Source organism: Sturnus vulgaris, chromosome 2 (assembly GCF_052056855.1).
Source record: "Sturnus vulgaris isolate bStuVul1 chromosome 2, bStuVul1.hap1, whole genome shotgun sequence".
Taxonomy (NCBI): domain Eukaryota; kingdom Metazoa; phylum Chordata; class Aves; order Passeriformes; family Sturnidae; genus Sturnus; species Sturnus vulgaris.
In genome coordinates this window covers 33,069,572-33,089,756 of record NC_142244.1, presented here as the reverse complement: position 1 = coordinate 33,089,756, position 20,185 = coordinate 33,069,572, and the positions used below count along the sequence as shown (strand labels likewise).

General features: G+C 42.5%; 1 protein-coding gene across 1 annotated transcript in view; it reads left to right on the top strand.

The window, feature by feature from the left end:
• TEAD4 (TEA domain transcription factor 4) overlaps positions 1-20,185 on the top strand; it is a 51,140-nt gene that overhangs the window by 5,238 nt on the left and 25,717 nt on the right. The window contains exon 3 of the mRNA XM_088159169.1: positions 8,971-9,225. Within this exon, the coding sequence (XP_088015295.1) occupies positions 9,219-9,225 (7 nt within the window). The 5' untranslated portion in view covers positions 8,971-9,218. The remainder of the gene's footprint in view (positions 1-8,970; positions 9,226-20,185) is intronic.

Genomic DNA, 20,185 nt, shown 5'->3' with positions numbered 1-20,185 from the left:
ACCTGTTGACCTTCCTGGCGAGAAGGGTCTGGAAGGGCAAAGAGATAAATTGGACGGTTCATGCTTTCCTTTAGTATGTTTGTTTTTCAGTTTTTGACATTTCTTTTTTTTTTTTTAACACTGATTCTTCTTTGAGGGTTAAGGTTGTAATTACAAATTTTCATGATTTTTCATTTGCTTCCTGTGAAATTGCTCTGTGTTCAGTAGGTTGGCAATGATGGCGTGTTTATGCCACATTAGGAAAATGAAAGGAAAGAGCTCTGAACTCAAAATTACACTGGTCTGAGTTGAGGGTGGCTTTACTGTCTCATGTATCAAACTGGTAGGAGCACTGGAATATGGCAAAAATGTCTGGGGTGTGTGTGTCTGGAAATTTCAGACTCTTGTACAAAAAGGTTGACTTTCCCCAGTGACAGCCATAAGAACTGAATGTGTAAGCAGTGAATGTTGACCTGCTGCTTCATCCAGATGGACTGTGTACTCCAAAACTGAGCTGGAATGGTGTCTGAATACCCCAGGAGAGTGCTGGGTTGCTAGCCATGGGTAGGGCTCATTCATGTGATGCAGGTGTTTCATCGTGGCTGTTCTTTACTTAGGCATTGCCTTATGACAAGCATTAAACCTCTTTAAGCTCATGCCTGACTACTACTAAAATCAAAGCACATGTGTAATTGATTGACTGAAGGAGGAAAAGTCAAAAGAGCACTGAGCATTGGTCCCATTTTATATACCTGTTCTGTCTGTTAGTGATTTGCATTTGTCTTGAGCCTTTAGTAGAGGGCTTAGTCCTGACCAGACAGGTCATGCCCACAACACAGACCACCTGCAAGCACCACGGAAGGGGAAATTTGACTGCATTCATGGGTTGTGTGATCACTGTCTGTCTATTCTCTTGTAAGTCTCTTAGCCCAGGTTTAGCGTTTCTTTTCTTGGAGACTGACTATAGTTTTGGAGCTAAACATTTTCACTGCATTGGATGAGATTTGCAAACATCTGTCTCTTGTCTGAGCTCATGTTCAGTTCTGCCATTAGTGTCATGGGAAGCTAAGTATGTCACAGTTGTGAGGCTTTGCTGAAAGATCTATCTTTGAGTCCTAGACAAGAGATTGAAAGATGTCATGAGCAGGAGGCAAGATTAGGAAATAAGAATTTGATTTTGATATCATAAAGTGGGCATTATGAGTCTCAGCTTAGTGTTACTTGTCAGCAAACCCATAAAAGATGCTCTATTTCCAGACAGTGTTAAACATGAGCCCTTCCAAAGTTACCATTTGCAATTGCAAATCACTTTTAAAGTTAACCTTTTCTCGCCCTGAAGTTCTTGTCTAGATTTTAACCTTATTCTGATTTTTCCATTGGGTGTTTCACTTACATCTTCGTGCTCTGTTTTTTTCCAGAAGTAAAATGGGGGCGTTTGATCCCATTGGTGAGATTTTCAGGACAACTGAGTTTTGGCGAGTTTAGGAGCAAGGTTTTTTTAGGTTGCTATCGAAGGTTCTCTATCCTTTAATAATTAAGTGAATAATACTCTTTGGGAAAGTGCTCAGCTTAATTTATTTCTGTCTCTAGCTCGGTTTGGTAATTCTCAAGTCATTTTAGTCAGTCAGTATCTACACTTGTCTGTACGTAAAGGGACAGTTACAATTTTCCCATGTTAGCTGACACTACCAATGCTTCTGTGATGGAAAAGGAACGTGATTATTTGGCTCCCTCCTGGTTCCTTGCTTTCTAACCAGGTCCAGGGAGAATGACTCCTGGTGACTGCTCCTGCTAGCACGAGGATGACTAACCATTTTCACCCTGCCACAACCTTCATCTGTTTGGGAAGCTGTGAAACACATGCCACATGTCTTGGAAAGTCAGGGAGAATGGGAGCTCTGGGAACAGTTCCCACATGGGAGATAACAGTGACTCCCCAGGAATTCCACTGTTCCTTTGAGAGCTGGGGCCAGCCCAGTACGTGGCTCAATCCCAGCACAACCTGGCAGTGTCAATCTCTGCTGCCCTTGCTGGCTCATTTTTCTCTCCCAGCTGAGACATAAATCACCCAGTAGTCATTTTGTCAGTCCCAGGCTGGTGGCCTTGTGGTGTTGCCCCTGGGTGACAACTGGGCATGAGCTGCCCATGGCTCAGGATCGATCCCCGAGCTGGCCACCCCTAGACTAGTGGGATCAGAGCTGGCCTTTGGGTTTTGTTGTTGGGTTGTGGAGTTTTTTAACCTCCCCTTCTTAGGGCAGCAAGGCTCTGTTTCCTTTATCTCGAATGTAGCTGATTGGATGGTGTGCAAGGCCACACACAGCCTTATCTCATCACATCCTGTTTGACTGCATTATCCAGGGCTGCACTGATAGAAGTTCTCCTCTCTCCTTGCTTTGATTTATATCACTCTGCTGGACACTACATCCTCTCTCTGTTTCAGCCAGAGCTAGCTACTGCAATAATTTAAGAGTTGTTTTGCTTTGCTCGGGAAGTCAGGTGCCTTTTGAACAGCAGCTGCTGCAGGCAGTTTCGGTGTAGCAAACCAAGCTTGATTTTGTGTTAGACAGTGTGACAAGCATTCAACTGGAGCCCAGCCTCCTATTGGATATGATCTGAAGCTAGTAGAGCTTGTTCCTTGGTAAACCAGCCTTTTTCAGTGTTGAGACAGAGACAAAAATGTCACCGTGCAGCCTGTGGATGTGATGAGTATTACCTTGCCCAATACAGAGAGGAAAATCTCAGTTCTTTCCTCCTTGCCTGGCACTTCTGGTAGTTAAGAGCTTTTACATCCTCTACAGCCAGTAGCACTTACCTTAACTGTTTCTATTCATGGATTATGCAGCATTACTCTGTTGTCCTGGGTGGATAGGGCTATTCACAGGGAATAGCCAGCATTAGTCAGGATTGCAGGAGGCCCGGGGCAAGAAGTGAGAGGACAGCCAGGCTCAGCCTCTGGCTAAGCTGTTGTGGAGTGTTTGAGCAAAGCCCTCTCAAGAGGTCGGCACTCACCCATCTCCACTGTCTCCAGGCTGCTTTAATGATGGGAATGCAGTTCCGAAGGAGCCTGAGGAACTGGTTGCTGTCTGGTGTTGCAAAAGTGCTGTTACCTTCCTAGGTACAGTTAGTGCCAGTTGGTCTTGCTTCAGTTGCATCTTTATTTTTTTTTCTGTAGAGACCCTATAAACATGTCCATGATTTTTGTCCTCTTTTTGTCTGCAAGCATTGACAAATCTTATTTATCGTTGACTACGTGCTTTCCCACCTTTTCTCCTTCAAGTTTTTCCTGCAGTCTTTGAGTTGCACCATCTGGGAGCTACTCCTCTACTGACTGCACTCATTCTCTTTCAGAGGAACTAAGCTATTCTTGTAGTGTCCCATAGAATTTCCCCTGGTAAGTTTGAATGCTGTCTTCCATCTTGTACCTTGAGCAACAGGTTTCTTAGTATTCCAGACTGTTGCTTCCCTAAACCCGAATCTCCTGGTATCACTGCGTTGTGTAAGTTCATTTGCTAGGTGTCCTAGGTGGGATTAAGTGGCTGATTGCTCCTGTTTGCAGGTTTTCTTACTGCTTTATATATATAACAAACTCTATAGCTTGAGCAACAGGATATCATCTCTTGTGGCTGAACTGATTTTTTTGTTTTTAAATTCTCTGACTGCTGATCAGATATGAAAATGTCGTGGGTTCGAATCCTCTATAGTAGCAGTACTTGGCTCATGTTACCAAGGCAGTGAATACCGGAATTACTCGGGTTTGTTTGCATTTCAATGACACCGAGGAGTACCTGTAAGGTGAAGCAATCCCTGCCAGCACAGTCTGCAGTTCCAGTGGATGAGGCCGAGGGTGAAGGGATGTTCTTGGTGAAATACAGTGACTTTCCCGTGGCGCAGCCAGCTCCGGAGCAGGAGTGGAGCCGCCTGCCAGACTCCGCAGGGCTGTGCTGGCAGGAGCCCCTGCCTGGGAGGGGTGAGTGAATGGGGACCTCTCTGCTTGCTGAGTTGTGCTCGCTTCCAGGAGGGAAAGGGGGTGGCCATGGAGTGGGGGGAGGCTCTTGGACAGAGCAGCTCTAAGAAAACTGAACAACTGGAGGCAGCTGGCTGCAATTTTTCAGATCCTCAGGAAAGTATGATTTTGTGTTGAGCAGCTGCCACAGGCACTTAAGAGGGAGCTGTTACCAACAGTAATGACTGAGGGATTAATATTAGAAAGCAGATGTGTCAGACTATGGACTCTGTTTAAAGATGTGCTCCCTGTCAGTGAGACCTTGCTGAAGGGCTCTTGGCAGCTGTCTAGCCCTGCAGGATCTCTGAATCTCAATGAGATACCATGTGTGAAAGAAAAGAGAGTTAGTGTTGAAATTATCAGAATTGGAACACTTAAGCCAAAGCTGCTGGAGCTAAAAGATTTTTATATTTTCTCCGTGGTTTTGCTCTGTGAGCGACTCATTAAGAAATGACCACAAGAGAAAGAAAACGGAGCAAGAGTGAGTAAGAAACATTATTTGGACAGAGGGAAATATTAGGAAGGAAAGTAGAGATACTGTGGTGATGAGGTGAATGTGCTTTGAGGGGGCTTGGGTCTTTGAACCTGGGAGAGAATCCATGACTGGACTCTACAAAAAAAGATTATTAATCTTCTCTCAGTAAAATAAGAGTGAGATCAGAATAAAGAAAACTGTAAGGTACAATCGCAGAAGTATAAAAGCCAAGGAGTGGGGCAGGAGTTCAGGCTGAGGGAATCCCAGGAGAAAAAGCACCAAGCCCTGTGATCTCTGGCAAAACTTGCTATTATGAATATGGGACAACATCTTCTGACTACTCTCTTCCTAAGAACTGTGCCTGGTGAGGGAATTCAGATGGGAAAGGAATTGTCTGAGCATGTCTGGGATGTCTGCTTAGTGCTTTTGGGATCGAATTCCCTCCACATCAGAAGAAGGCTTTGTGATTACAAACTCTTCCACAGGCAGAACTTAAAAATTTTTAACAAAAAAATAAAATATTTAGTAATATTAGAACATTCAGTAATAAAAATCACCATTAAAGTTACCAGGCTTTATGCATGTAGCTACTATTGAATGGAAGACAGAAGCAAATGGAAACTAGATGCTAACTGAAACAATTGTATTGTGTTAAAGAAGTTACTAATGAATATTATTGAAACTTTTCTTATAAGACATTCAACATTCTCACGACTCTGAAAAATTCCTCTGTTTTTCACCTGATTGCCCATTCAATGGGAAGTGATTCCACTGCCAGTTTTCCAATTTGCCATCCTAATAAAGTCACTTACCACAGGGTTTAGCCCTCAGCTTCTTTTTAGTTTGCTTTGCTTAGTTTAATGAGTGGTCATCTAGGCCACCACCGAGTTCAGATCAACAGTGCAGGAAACAGAAGGCTTGAAAGTGTTCAGCCAAAGCAGAGACCAACAGATCAGATAGCACTTAACCAGGACTCCCTGAATTACTGTCTGTTGCTTCTGGCACAGAGTATTGCCTGGGACTGCACATGGAGCTTACTAGTTAAGCAACATTATTTACGAAAACTTTGCAGACCTTTTAAGCCTTTGGCATCTTAGTGATCTAGAGGCATAGAGTTATAAGGATTTCCATGGACATTTCAGTCTATGGAATTTCTTCAGAAGTTATCAAACAGAAGTAAAATTTTTGCTAGTGTGCTCTGTAATCTGAGTAATTACAGAGGGTTTAGCTGGAGACAGCCAAAATCCTTGATTTTATTGTCTGTATGGTTCCCCATTTTTCATCATCCATCAGGAGTAGCTTTAGTACCAAGAAGGGGAAGCAGAATCAGGACTCAAGGTGTAGAAAAGTTGGGATTGACCACAATAGCACATTTTGGTTCTTGCTGACCTAGCTGTAGCTTGAGATAAAACTAACATTGGTGGGTAAGGCACAAAAAGTAAGACGCGTTAAAAAAAAAAAAAAAAAGTATCTGGTCACTTCAAGATTTATATAATTTCTTCTGTCACTGCTATTATGTTCCACATTTCCCTTGATTTACACCAACACGAGAGAAAGTTCACATATTCTGTCTCTTGCTTTGTGGACTTCTCTTAATGTACAAATGACATCTGCTCAAGTTGGTGCAACTTTTCTTAAAGGTTTGGAGAACAGAGTCTGGAGAGTTGACACTGCACTGAACAGGACGTGTTTTCTCTTCCAGTTATTCTGGAACTTGGATTAGAATGGACCCAGACTTTCCTGTGTCACCAAAAGCTCTTAGTGTCAATGCCGCGCCTTGTAAAATATGAAATGATCCAGCAACAGCTCCCCGGGTGTGATTGTGGTGGGGGGAGGAGAGTTATGCCTCAGATATATTTATTTAGTTTCAACTTGAGTGTGCCATGATGAAATCATCTGCTAGGTATTCCCCTGTGTCAGCATGGACACCAAGGAGATGAAAATAACTGGTTTCAAAGTAGATGCTTTTTTTGGTCATGATGGTCCTTCATTCCCTAGGAGATGACTTTGCCTGTGTACATTGTTCTGGGATTTGGCTTGACAGCAGAGCTGTAGCTTCCAGTGACTGTGGCTTTGGGAGTCCTGTAGTTAAAACAGTTGGAGATGTTTCCACTTGATGTGAAGCCTGCTGCCTCATGTGAGATTTGCAGCTCCCAGTACAGGTGGTATGATGAATACCGTTGCTGTCACACCTTGGGTTTCATTCTGAACCCTCCATTTTTCAGCCTGTCATCACAAGATAAAACCAGCCTGGGCCTTGTGTTTGTGGATATTCTAATGTGTGTTAACTATGGAGGGTTTATAGAGCTTCCAGGGACCTGGGGTGGTTGGGGATATAGGAAAGGAGGATTTGGAACAGGTAACTTCTCTTTCCCTGTCATTGTCTCCCTGTGGAAAGCTTATTCCTCTACACTGATTCCCCAGCAGGACAATCCTTTAAATATCCATGCAGTTTTTTATTAGCATCTGTCAGTGAAAGGGGGACTGCTTGGCAAGGGAAGCAACTCTTACCCTTCATTTCAGGGTCTCTTAAAGTCGCATTGCCTGCCTTGGTGCCATTCACAGTGTGTGTGGGATGTCTGTCCCAGTGGTAAAAAGCCAAGTGTGAGCTCCCCTCTCTGCCCCTCTCACCTCCCATTTTATAATTTCTTTCCATGTTCATTAAAGCTTTGAAAGTGTATGCCATGCATCAAAGGGGTTGAAATAATCTCATGTAGGTGCTGAAATGGATGGATGGGCAGTGGTAGGCCATTCCAGTGATTTGTGTTTCAAGCACTCTCACAGGAAATAAGTAATATACTGGGTTTTCTAAATGCCTTTGTGAACCATTTGTTAAAACACAGTACACTGTGTCTAAGTATTTGTCTGATATAGACAATATATTGAAATTAGTCAAAGGCACAGTATTGTCTTACTCGTTTCCTTAGCTTTTGGTGGGTTTTGGAGATGTAAAATATGTATCTGCTGCCGTCTAAAGTAATTAAGGAGCAGCAAGACCTTCTGTGAACCAGTGTTGTCAAATCTTTACAATTTCAGGTTTTGAAATGTTTTAAGTTCTTGAACGATTTCAGCTTTTATTAAAAAGAAAAATCTGGTCATTATGGTCTTGGAGAAGATTTTAAAAATACAGAATCCAAAGAGATAAGAAACTAAAAAAAGACTTGAAAAAAGTTTGTAAGAAAAGTTTCTGGAGCTATGGGCCCTGAATTTTTGAAGTTATAACTAGTTTTTGACAAATACCATTCCTAAATTTCTCTTCTGTTCCCCTTTATATTTTCACTGTGATATTTCTGAGCTAGAGAGTTATGTCAGACCTCTCTCCTTATTCATATTCAGTGCAGGTTTAATGATTTGCTCTTGGGAAAAACCTCCTTATTCTGATTTTCTTGCTGCCCAGCTCAATGTGGTGATAGAGAAGGAAGTTTTGAACTCTGACTGGATTTTCAAATGCTGGCTTGTGAACATTCTTTGTAGCCCAGATAACAAAGCTATTAAAATGATAAACAAGCAGCTTTTGGATTAAGGGAGGAGAATGATCTGTGTCTTTAGAAGCCATTTGTCTCCTGCTTGGTTGACTGAAAATGCCTGTGTGGTCTGAAGTCAATTTCTCAACGAGTGTTTCAGCAGCTCCACTAAAAGGCTTCAGCCTCTCCTGTAGGCATTTATAAGTAGACTATAATTTATTGTAGTTTTCAAGAGCTAGCAGCTGCCTGCTTAGGTTCAATGAGAAACCAATTTCTGCTCCTGCCCAGTGGCAAATCTAATAGCCTGAGGCTAGTAAGTGATGAGGGGGCAGAGAGGCAGAGGAAACTGAAGGAATTTGCCCAAAGTCGTTCTGAGGATGAGCCGGAACAACAGGCTAAGCACCTTGGTTCTTGACCTGCAACCTGGTACTGTCATCCCTGTACTCATGGTGCCTTCTGCTCCTGCCAGGATATGGTGCTGGGATTTGGAAGACACTGCATTAAACTGTTTGGCTCCAGGGATGGCTTTTTAAAAGCACAGCTGATCCTTGAGAAGAAATGTCAGTGTTAGAAGTGACACCAACTACTAACTCTGATCCAGTGAAACAGTACCTAAGAAAATTATAACCCTAGTGATCAGTGATGACTGGATAATTCATCACTGCTTTATTTTGCATAGTCTTTCACACTGAAATCCCTCTATGTGTGCTTCAGAAAGTTAAATAATAGTTACACGGATAATGACAGTGCAGGGAGAAAGAAATAAAGGAGATAAAGACACGAGAAGACTCCTCAGAGAAGAACTGGGAAGTGACAGAGTTAATGAACTGAAGAGAGATTGGAGCAGGCTGTTTATCAGAAGGATTCGTAGAAAATGTTTTCATCTCAACATAAAAACCCAACATGTGGTTGAGTTATCGTTTAAGATAAACTTGAAGTAATACCCTTCCTAACTGAGATTTTCTGAAACTTTATTTTTGCTTTAGTGCCTCCTTTTTCCTAGCGAGGAAGGTTTCTAACTGCCCGGTGGGATGTGCTTGCCATTGCAGGTTCTGAGTCTGCTCCTCCGCGTGGCACCTTGGAGTTTCTAGCTGGCACCATTACCTCCAACGAGTGGAGTTCTCCCACCTCCCCTGAGGGGAGCAACGACTCGGGGGGCAGCGAGGCCTTGGACAAACCCATCGACAATGATGCCGAGGGCGTGTGGAGTCCGGACATCGAGCAGAGCTTCCAGGAAGCGCTAGCCATCTACCCGCCATGCGGCCGCCGCAAGATTATCTTGTCAGACGAAGGCAAGATGTATGGTAAGGACAGGGATAGGTCCAGGCAGCCTGCCCTGTGCCCCAAGGGATGCTCTCAGTGAATTCCCTTCTCTCGGGTGTTCCCAGGCTGGTGCTGTTGGTTGCATCGAGTTGTATTTAGGAAAATTGGTGTGAAGATCTTGTCATTCACAAAACAGAGAAGAAAGATTTATAGGTATCTTTTTCAGGGGACTATCCATAAGGTAGATCTCAGAGTTGAGCATGCTCCTGAACTAATCTTCATATATAAATATATATATATATATATGTATATGTATATAATCTAATGGCTTCATGGTGTGACAAAACCTATATTTTATGGTATCTCTTGCTGCTGTCTTCACTGCTCTCGCTGGAGGTAAGAACAGGTAATGGTCTGCGTGTCTGGTGCTACAGGACAGAAGTTCAGCTCCTGACCCCTTGAACGGCTCTGCTGTGCTGCAAACACCTACACTTTGTTAACCAGCTTCACTTTTCAGATCTTAAAGGCAGAAAGTTCTGTGTACTCCCCTTCATTGTAGTTTGCCTTCTCATAGCCCTGGAACAAGTATATTGCACCTGTGGGTTCTTCTCATCTAGCTAACTAGATACCTGTCCCTGAACACAGAGAGGCTCTGGCTTGCAGCTGCAGCAGAAGTCAAATTTATACGTGGCACACGTGCTTTTGAATTGGGTTTTTGACCTTTTCCACAGTTAAAATTTCTTTTCATTTTGTTAATGAAAGCTGGCCTGGCTTGGATTCTGTAGCTGAGTATTGCTAGAAGCCATCTGGTACTTCTGTGACTAAAATGCAAAGCAAAGGCTGAATACCCAGTATTTGGTTTTATGTCCCAAGGTGGACAGTTTCTCAAAACACTAGCAAGGATCTTAAGGAAGACAGCCCTTTTTCTACTCAGTCAGTGCTTGCTTTTTTTCCTCCCCATACATTGGAATCTGCATAGCCTCACTGGCCCCATCATGGGATGCTCCGTGCATGCCCCGGGGCTTCCTGCAGAGCACTTCACAAGTCATTCTGCAGGTTTCTGTCCACCGATCAGGCCATTGTTCCCTGAGCAAGAGAATTGATTGCTCTGATTGTGGGAGCGTGGGTGGGGTCTTGTTTACATGGCTTATCTACAGTGGATGGTTTTACTGGGTACACACATCATTGTACCTGGGAAGAACAATATAGGTTGGGTAAGGCTTATCACCCTGAGGCTAATCCAGAGCCAGTATTCTTAGGCAGACATCAATTCCTGCTCTGTGCTGGCACAGATGTTTTTGTGGCTGTGCTATGGAACCAACCCGGGGAACTGATCCAGCTTGAAAGTAACGGGGTCAGAAAGGGGAAAAGAAGTGAACTTGGATACTGCCCAGCTGCTTGTTGCTGGTATTTAGAGAAAGGATGGTGAGGTTGGGAATGAGCAGCCATGACTGAGGTTAAAGTACGACTGCTTCTTTAGGGATTGATGCTTGCTTAAAATGTTACTCAGACTAAAATATTACTTGAGATTCCACCCTACGGTTATTATGCACGAACTAGTGACATGCCTCTTGCTCTATGTCTGCTTTTCATGATGGGTGACTTTTAAAATTACTGGTGAAAAATTGCAGTTTTGTTTTAAGACTGTATTAATTTACTGAACATTTTGCATGGCCCCTGAAGTATTTCAACTTTTAGAGTGAATGTGTCAGAGCAGAGAGTGCAAGAGAAGAAAAAGGAAAGAAATGAGAACAAAAGTGAAGTACAAAGGGATACAGAAACCAATGAGACTTAGCTGGGCCTGACTTAGCATGGATTGGTGTTAAGTGGAACACACCTAGATGACTGGACTGGTGAACTGCAGAAGGTAAATAACCCTCTTGCGGGGTGAAAAGTTTATAGGGTAGGTTCAGGGAGAAGAAATTAAGAGCTTTTCTGCAAGCCCTCCCCCACTACTCCAAATGGGACAGTGTCCCTGCTTGCCTTCAGTGCACCTGTTCCTAGTGTGGATGGTTGGTTCAGTGTGCTCCTGACAGAATCCAGGCACTGATTTATGCCCTCCTTTGCTTACTCGTCTCCAGCATCCAGGCCAAGGAAGTGGGGCCCTGTCTGGGATCTATAGAAAGATATGACCGGGCAGGGAGAATAAATATAGTCCTTGATTTCATCTTCAGTGCTCACAAGCCAGCTTGTGGAGCAGGGCAGGCTCGATGTGGAGCTGGCCCTGCCTCTGAAGGAATGGTTATTTATCCACCCTGTGACCGACTTGCTCAGAGCTCTCTTCACCAAGGGGTAAGGCGTTACAGCTGTATAAGCCCCTTTCCCCTGACAAAATCAGGACCATTTCACTGTTTCTCGCTGAGGAGTGGCTCACGTGGTACTACTGTTATGGGCAAAGATGTTCCAGGTCTCAGAATCCCTTCTATGTGCAATTTATATGCTTCTCATCTTTTGTGAGACAACCCGTTGTCAGTTCAAAGTTGGCAGGTTTTAGCTGAAGTGTACTGAGGCAATATGAAGAATTCATGGTGTTTTTCTTAAATGCATTTAAAATTGTACAGAAAGGTGTGTTTCAGCCTCTACACAGGCCTAATGCTCATGTTTCCATGCCTCTTCAAAGTTTGCTTGTTTACAGTTCTTTAGACAACACTCAGCTGATTGCTGAGTGAGCAGGATTCCATCTTCACATCAAAGTCAGCCAAGCTGTTCTCTGTGCACTGATAATCTGTGTCTCCTTTGCTGCCTTTCCTTTCATTATCTTTTTCCTTACTAGACATGTTCCATTTCTGCATGGAGGAGCATCCTGACTGAGTAAGCTCATGCCACAGCCTGCTCTGGGTGCAAGCCCTCACTGGCCTTTCCAGCAGGCTTTGCTGACCACCTGCTTAAGGCACAGGCAGCTGTCTCGTGTGATATGGAATGCTGTCCTTTCTGCTAATCATTGTGTTGACATTAGAAGCATTGAGTCTGGGACACTTTCTTCTCTGGTGACACTTCTGGTACCACTAAGGTCTTGAGAATAATTTTATGGGTGTTGCCTGCTAGAACACCGTGGGGGTACAGTATTACAAATCTGTAATTTATGTTTTGCAACAATGTTTTTCCGTGGGAGCAATCGTATCTGTAGCATATGTACTAAATAAACTGTCACAGAATTAGATGTTGGCTATCTCCTGGCATCTTCAGGACTGATGTAGAGAAAGGAGAGGGAAAAAGCTTAGTACGTTTGTGAGATTTGCATAGAGATGCTAAATAGACCAGGTCTCCCAAGGTTAGTGAGAGCAGAAAAATAAGAAATAGTAACTTTTAAAATGATACTTTTTTTGACGTTACAGGAGAGACAGTAAGATCTTTGAAAAAACTAATTCTTACCTTAGTTTTTAATTTTAAAAATAAAAATAAAGGTAATTAATTTAATTAAGGTAATTGCAATTAATTACCTTAGTTTTTAATTATTACCTTAGCTGTCCAGTGTTCCCTTACACTGCAGGAACACCTGGCTTGGAGCATCTTTTTGCAAGAGGGTCTAGAGTTGGTGGCAGTTTGTTAGATGGCTGTTCAGAAAGAGTCACTACTTTAGCAGCTGCTTTTCAAACAGCTCAGCCATTTCTGTGCTGAGCAGGGAGGGGCAGACAGCTGGGGGCAGTCATCCATCTCCCAGGCTGGTGCCATCTGTTTGTGAATTGCTGATAGGAAATACTTCAAGATGTCCAAAGCTTAGAGGCTGAATGATAGAAGAAGGACGGTCAACCATGTTACTAGTTAAAACTTGGAGCAGGCAGTGGACCACAAAGTCTTGCTTTTACAACATGACTTAAGATGGGATGAAAGGTCAGTCTGATGCTAAAAGCTACTAGGTCACAGATGGTCCCTCCCACCCCTGTTCTGAAATGACTAGGTAAATTTGCAGGATAATGCCTTTACTTAAAGGGGTAAGTTTCATTTCATGTTTCCCCAACCTCAAATAGTCACTAAAAGTAGAACGGCAAAGCAAATGCATAAATCCGAAGAAGCATAAAACATGCTGCCTGTCCCAGTTCCCTTCTTCTTGAGGGGAGAGAGGAGCATGGATATTTAAAATATGGAAACCTTCAAGGTGACAGGCCTCAAATGCTTTCCTCTGTATTGTAGTTTAGCATCTTTCCTGATGGTGTTTCAATCAAAGCTGTTGAAACATGCTGAGAATGTGCTCAGTTGACACTGAACTGAATGTTTCAGGTAATTGCAAAATTTGTATTTCAGCTGTGATATCCCTCAGAGAGATACTTCTGAAGCTATTATCCCTTCCATTATTATGACCTAGTGAACTCTAGAACAGCCCTTTATCCCATGATTTTGGAAAAAAAAAAGGAATCTCGTATTTAAACACTAGAAGACAGACAAAACTTGGATTCGTGGACAACTGGTCAGGATGCAGACTTTGCCCTCCCCTCTGGTGGTAGGTGTAATGTTTTTGGAGTTGCTTAATAATGAGGTTTTCTTTCACTCAGTCATCTTTCAACTATGCTTTTGTGTGGCTCTCTGGTTCTTTGTTGTCTGACTAGACAAAGACAGACTTCTGGAGACATTAGCAGTGGGTTAAACTTCTGCTGGAGTTTGTCATGCTTTTCCTTCCATCTTCTTTGTAAGCCAAGTTTATGGTTCTTTGTGTTAATTATGTCAATTTAACTGGTGTTTTCTTCATGCAAGTGTAAAAAGAAATATTTTTGCATGAATTCCAAGCATTTCCTGAATATTGAGAAATTTGCCACTTTTGAAACACCACCCCACCAGGAATCTTCTTGCAGTTAATAGTACTGGCTGTGGCATCTTTCCTTAACATGCTTAGTATTGAACATAAATACAGTTGGCAATTTTATTGTGTACTACATGTTATCAAAATTATTGTGACTCTTTTGTGGGGCTTCATTCTATTGGTTCAAAATAGGGCACATATTTTTCCTGTCCCTTTTGATTTTTAGCAGTTTTCTAGTCCCATATATATCTGTCAGGCTTAAAACCAGGTGAGCTGTGTAGTACTACGTTTTTCCCATTGTATATGTCTACAGCCACAGTTTTCATCATGTGTGAATTCCTTCATTGGCACCATTGCATTACCCTTATAGCTCTTCCTCTGACTTTTTCATTTTTAAATTTCAGATTTTTAGTAATTCTCCAAGAGAGAGTTGACTTGTAGTGGTATATTGTCAGAAAGGCACTTGGTTTGATTTTTTTTTTTTTTGCATTGTAGATAACACATCCAGTTTAATTGATTTCCAATTTAGTAGACCAGCTTTATGTTTTGTAGATGTATCCACTCACCCACCTTTTAACTGAGAGACTGTCTATATTTCATTTTTCAGCCTTTTCCCCTGTTTCATGTTATTGTTTTGTTTCTGCTCTTCTTCTGGATAACTTTACACATTTCAAGTGGTTTTCTGAAAACTTTAGTTTTAAAAAGCCTTAGTGTTCTTTTACATTTTAAAACCTGCTTCCTTCATTCACAACTGGATTCAATACTATCAGTTGCTAATTTAATCTTACAAATACCAAAAGTTCATTAATACTTAAAAATTCAGATTGAATTCAAAATTTTGGAACAAAAAACAGATATGGAAAACGAAATTTAATAGTGCCCATGGACTTGGGTTTCTTCTCTCTTTAAAACCAGTGCATGTAAAGCTATCTTCTGGACAGGTTTCTGCAAACACATTACCAGAAAGATCTCAAAAACATGGAGTGAGTTCTGAGAAGAGCAAGCATACCAGACTTAACATTGAGCTCTGGGAGTTGAAGGGACTGATTTAGGAGGAAAGATTAAAGTAGCTAAATATACATAGCTTGGCTAAGTGATGACTGAAAGGTGGAGGGTGGGGGGACACATAATAACAGTCTAAAAATATTTGAAGGGTGTTAACATTTAGGAGGGAGAGGGATTTTATGTGGAACATGTGAGCATGACTAGGATTAATGGGGGAGAAAGAGAGAATATAGGATGGATATCAGCAAAGGCTTCAGGACAACATGGTGCTCAGTGCTGTGGGATCTCACTCTTCTCAAGAGCTATAATGGAAGTGCTGTGCCTGGGGGCTTTTAAAATTGCATCAGACAAAACTACAAGGATTGTATTTGCAAAACTACTCCCAAATAATGGTGTGTGTGCACGTGCGCATGTGTATCTGTATTTTATATGAATTAGAGGAGGATTCCAGATGGGAGATGCTATGGTTTTACACAGGAAACAAGTGGGCAAACAGGTGGCTTTACACTGTAAATGTCTGCATTTTTTTGTAAATTGTTACTATTGTGATTCATACGACCTGTGGTTTTGTGACCTGAGCATGTTTATTTAACAAGAGCCCTTCCTTAGGTCTGAAACAAAAAGAGCAGACTTCTAGGTAAATTCCAGGAGTTTGTCTTCTGTCAATTAGCCAGACATTGAGTAGAGAAGGATGACAGCATTTCTCAAGAAAGGGTGTGCATAGAGGGAGCAGATAATGTCAATATGCAGATTGTGTGGAGACCTGGCCTAGGAAAAAAGGAACTCCCTTACTTCTTCAGTGCAAGTAAGTAAAACCTGTAACGTGAACTTTCTTACAAATCTCTTTCAAAAGCATTCCTTATTCCTTAAGCAAAACCAGTGTGACACAACATAACCTTTCCATTTTCTAGTGCCTGAAGTGAAGCTGCTTGTTCAGAAAAAGCCAGCATTGCAGCTAAAAAAACAAGCAGTATTCTCATTCATGTAGGATCCAGTTAATGAGCGCAGGAGAACTAGGGCTGTCTATTGGTTTAAACAGTTGCTCATTAGCTAATCCATAACAAACCCTGTATTGTCTGTGTGTGGTGAAGATCTGGGCAGCAAAACTGGGAAGGCTGTGTGCAGTTTGTGCCCAGACAGATGGTCTTGTAAATCTGTTGGTCACTGGCAGAGCTGAGTGAAACCTCTGGGGCCTGGGTACACCTGCTGCTGAAGGGTGCACAGCCAGCAGCTGTTGCTCATTGCTGTCACCTTGAACTTGTGACCCATCTTCTGGATACTCCTTCACATTCTTAGTCTCACTCCATGTGCATAAACAGCCAGAGTCTTGCTCTGTCGCTTTTCCTGTTCCTTCTTGAACAGGAAATGACACTATTTCCATGTAAAATGGAATCACTTTTCTTCCCTCTTGGGCTTGGTTTGTACAATAGTTGCAAGTGCCTTTCCAGGAGCTTTGGTTGGAGTCTGTGGGCAGGAGTGCAAGGAGTGTGACTAATGCTTGGTGAGGTCACCCAGTAGCAGTGCCCAAGTTGTTGAGTGCAGGTGCTGCAGACACAAACCATTTTCTACACATGGTAGTGCTGCAGGGAAACACACCAGCATGTGTGGCACCCAGTTCAGTGTTGCTTTCAACCCTGACTGGGGATTATGAGCATTCCTGCATATAAACATGGCATCACTGGCTTTGGTTGTAGAATCGTAGAAAATGGTGCTGGGAAAGACCTTAAAAAATCGTCTCATCTGCTCCTGGGCCCAGAGGCAAAGCCAGCTGTACTTGAGGTGTTCATTTTTAGTCTGCTCCTTTGTGGCTAAAGTTGTGGGAAAGTAATTTGACAAATCTAGATATAGAAGCTTTCATATAGAAGGTAACTGAAGCACCTAGATACATGCAAATTTCCTTCTGGATCCATGTGCATTTTTAGGTATCTCTGCAGCTTAAATAGTGTTGTCATCCTCCTGTTCCTGCTGTCCTGCCTGAATCATGGTTGCCCATTTATCTGTCAGACTTACACTGTGAACTCAGTCAGGGAACAGGTACTTAAAGAATCTGGAACAGAATTGTGCTGGTATTAGAAGAAAGAGAGAAGAGTAGGAAGGAACAGAGAATATCAGAAGCCACTGTAAGGAATTTTCATTATCTTGACAGAATTCAGCTATTATCCAGACCAGTCCCTGGGTGGCTATGCAATTATTTAATCTTGTGTTTCTGCTAGGTTTTTCTGTTGTTATTCTCTTTTCACCTGTTAAAGAGTATGACATCTTTAAAAACTATTCTTGATAATGTCAGGATGGTGTGGAACTGTTGTGTTGAGACCAAGAGTAGATTTCCTTCAGAAATTATGAGATGACCTTACAGTTCACAGTAAAAGAAAAGAGGGAGTTGCCATTCCTGTTTCCTTGCTCCCTTGCTCTGCTTCCAATTTTGTGCTCCTGTTCTTTAGGCAAACTTCAGTTTTTAGCAGACTCCTTGTGGATACATGCTAGATTGCTGAACTGATAGCAAACTATTTTGGCAAAACGAGCTGGACAGATTTCTGCCAGATCAAAGTTGAACTGACCTGTGGAACAATCTGGTGAGAGGGAGGGAGAGAATGGGAAAGGCAGCCACGTTTTTCAGGAGTGTCCAGGCATTTGTTTAAGCTGAATCTATAATTTAATGGCTTAAAATGATCACAAGCAATGACTGCGCTGTAAATCATGATGCCATGAACTGAAGTTGAATGGTGGCAGCCATTCCACTTAAAAAATTAGTATTCATTTGTTCATATAATGCAAGAACAGTCTCTGGGTTCTTTTGCTCTCCTCGAGGCTGCTGTGTAATTCTCAGTCATTTGGCTGGGGCTGGGTGGTGGTGTTGTCTTAGGTGCTCAGTGAAGCAGTCATGGCTCCTCACAGGACTGAGCCAGACCAGAGCAACTGCCCTGAGAACTGCATGGTCTGTGCTGGTCATGCAGCAAGTGGCTGCACAAATCTCACAGACCCCTTTTAGCTCTAATTTCTGTTGCAGCTGAAGCTTTGAGTGCTTGGTCAGCCTGTCATCTGGGCACATGCATAAGATTAGCACTTGGGGCAGAAATCCGCCAGAAACTCTGTACTGTTGGTGCTGGCAGGGGCAGCTGAACACAAAATCAGTAGAAAAAAGATTTTTCTATCCCTTAAGACAACACCACTGAGAATTGCTGAGAATTCAGATGCCTCACAGTTATTAGAGGATACAGAAAATGAGCAGACGTTTATTGATCTAAGGAAGAATTTATCAGATGTCCGAGTCTGTGATGTAGAACCTGGACTGATGGTAAATGGAAAATGCTGTTGCAGTTAAACATTGGTTTCAGTGCTATATTCAATAGTCAAGTTTCTCTGAACCCAGGCCTTGGTGAGTAAAGTGTCTGTGCCTCAATGAGGTCGTTTTCAGGTGTCCCAAGAGACTGAAAGCTGTTAGCTTGACATGCCTCTCCATGTAGGATTGTTATTGGCTCTTTCAGGTGTTACCTGACACACTCCCTGGCATGTGAAGGACTCCTGTTACTATATGCAGCTGCATTGGTGTGATTTTGGGATTTCCCAGCCAAATTGAATCTAAACATTTTCTGTAGGATTCTTATCAGTCTTAACCCTGGGAAGTACCAGAACAAGTCCCAGCTCTGCTCCTTTTGCAGTCCTTAACGTGTATATGGAAGAGCACTTATTGGATGGATTAACTTACATTTCTGTGGCCTGAGGCGATAATGTGGGAAAACACAGCTGATGAGGACATTCAATTTATGCACTGAAAAGCACTATTAAAGACTGAGGTGTGGTGAAGAGTTGCATAGCCTGGAGCTTCCCATTAGGCTGATGCGGAGGGACTGCTGCCTGCATACCTTGTTGTACCTTAGAAAATGCTGACCTTACAAGGAGTAACTCCACATGCCCTTGGGGCAGTAATTAGAATGCAGTTTAACGCTGTTTAGCCTTGAGACAAATGATGCAAGCACAGGAAGTGCCTTGCCCATTTTCTTACCAGCCTGTTTGTGAGTGAGGGTTAGGTGGAGAACAGTTCCAGACTACAGTTTCTCTGGTGGCAAAACTGGTTTAAGAAGTTCTGCACTGATTCTTCCTCTGTTCTCTTTGCTGCGCTGCTGCCGTGGTTAAAGTGACCACAAAATGAACTAGTTCACCAATCCAGTTAAAAATAGGCTGATGTGGGGGAAACACAAAACAAAACCTTCAAAAAATCTAAATGGGGACGGGTAGTTTTATTTTTTAATTATTGATAATTAGAGTGGTGCATGTCAGTCTTTCCTCCCCTGTCCCCTCTCCCCTTTTGCCATCAATTTAGTTGATACAGCTGCACACAGGAGTTGATGGAATGTTCCAGGAGGAGGAATGACCAGCTGAGGAGTGGGGAACCTCTTCAGATTGTTCTAACTACACCCATAGGGCCTGACTTTTCATTTATCTCCAGTACTTGTCTGGAACCAGTAAGAGGCTTCCCCAAAACTGCAGGGTCTGTAATTATTATACTCCAACCATACACCTTGTGTGAAGCACCTTAAACCAACCACCAAGAAAAAGCAGTTTCTAAATGTTTGTGTTTCTGGCTGAATTTAGGCTGTGCAGTGGCAAGGATAGGAGTAAACACCTTTCCAGCAAAATACAAGAGTGGGTTTCAGTGTTTAGACCAGTTAGTAAATGAGACAACTGAGTTTTTGAACATCAGACAAATGAAACACCTGCCTGCCATGTGAGAGGCTTGACTTGTGCATTCTGCCCAGCAAATAAAGCTTTGAATTTGTCATTTCAGAAGAGGGAGGAACTCAGAATTTGTGCAGTCAAATGATGAAAACAGATATTTTGGGGAAGAGCTGACTGTGATGGTCTTAGTCCCTTCAATGTTGTGTTTTCAGGCTTTGACTGTTTTGATATTTTTCAGAAGTACTGGCTTATCATTCTTTGACTCTTTACCTCAAAATCCCCTTACTGTAGGGACTGAATGAGCTCAGAGAATCTTCGTGTTGAAGATTTATCCTGAGAAAATTCAAGCAAGGAATAAATGATCAGAGTGAGGAAATTTTCTTCTCCCAGCTGAATATAAAATTCATTAGTGTGTGTAACTCTGCTGTGGAAACTCAAACTTGACTATTGAGCACTTGAGTTCTGCTCTGGTGAGGTCAAAGATGTCTTCATAGGATGAGTCAGTGCCATAAAATGCAATATGGTTTTCCCATGGTCTTGGGAAATGATCACAGTATGATGGTCATAGTGGTGTATTAAGTTCC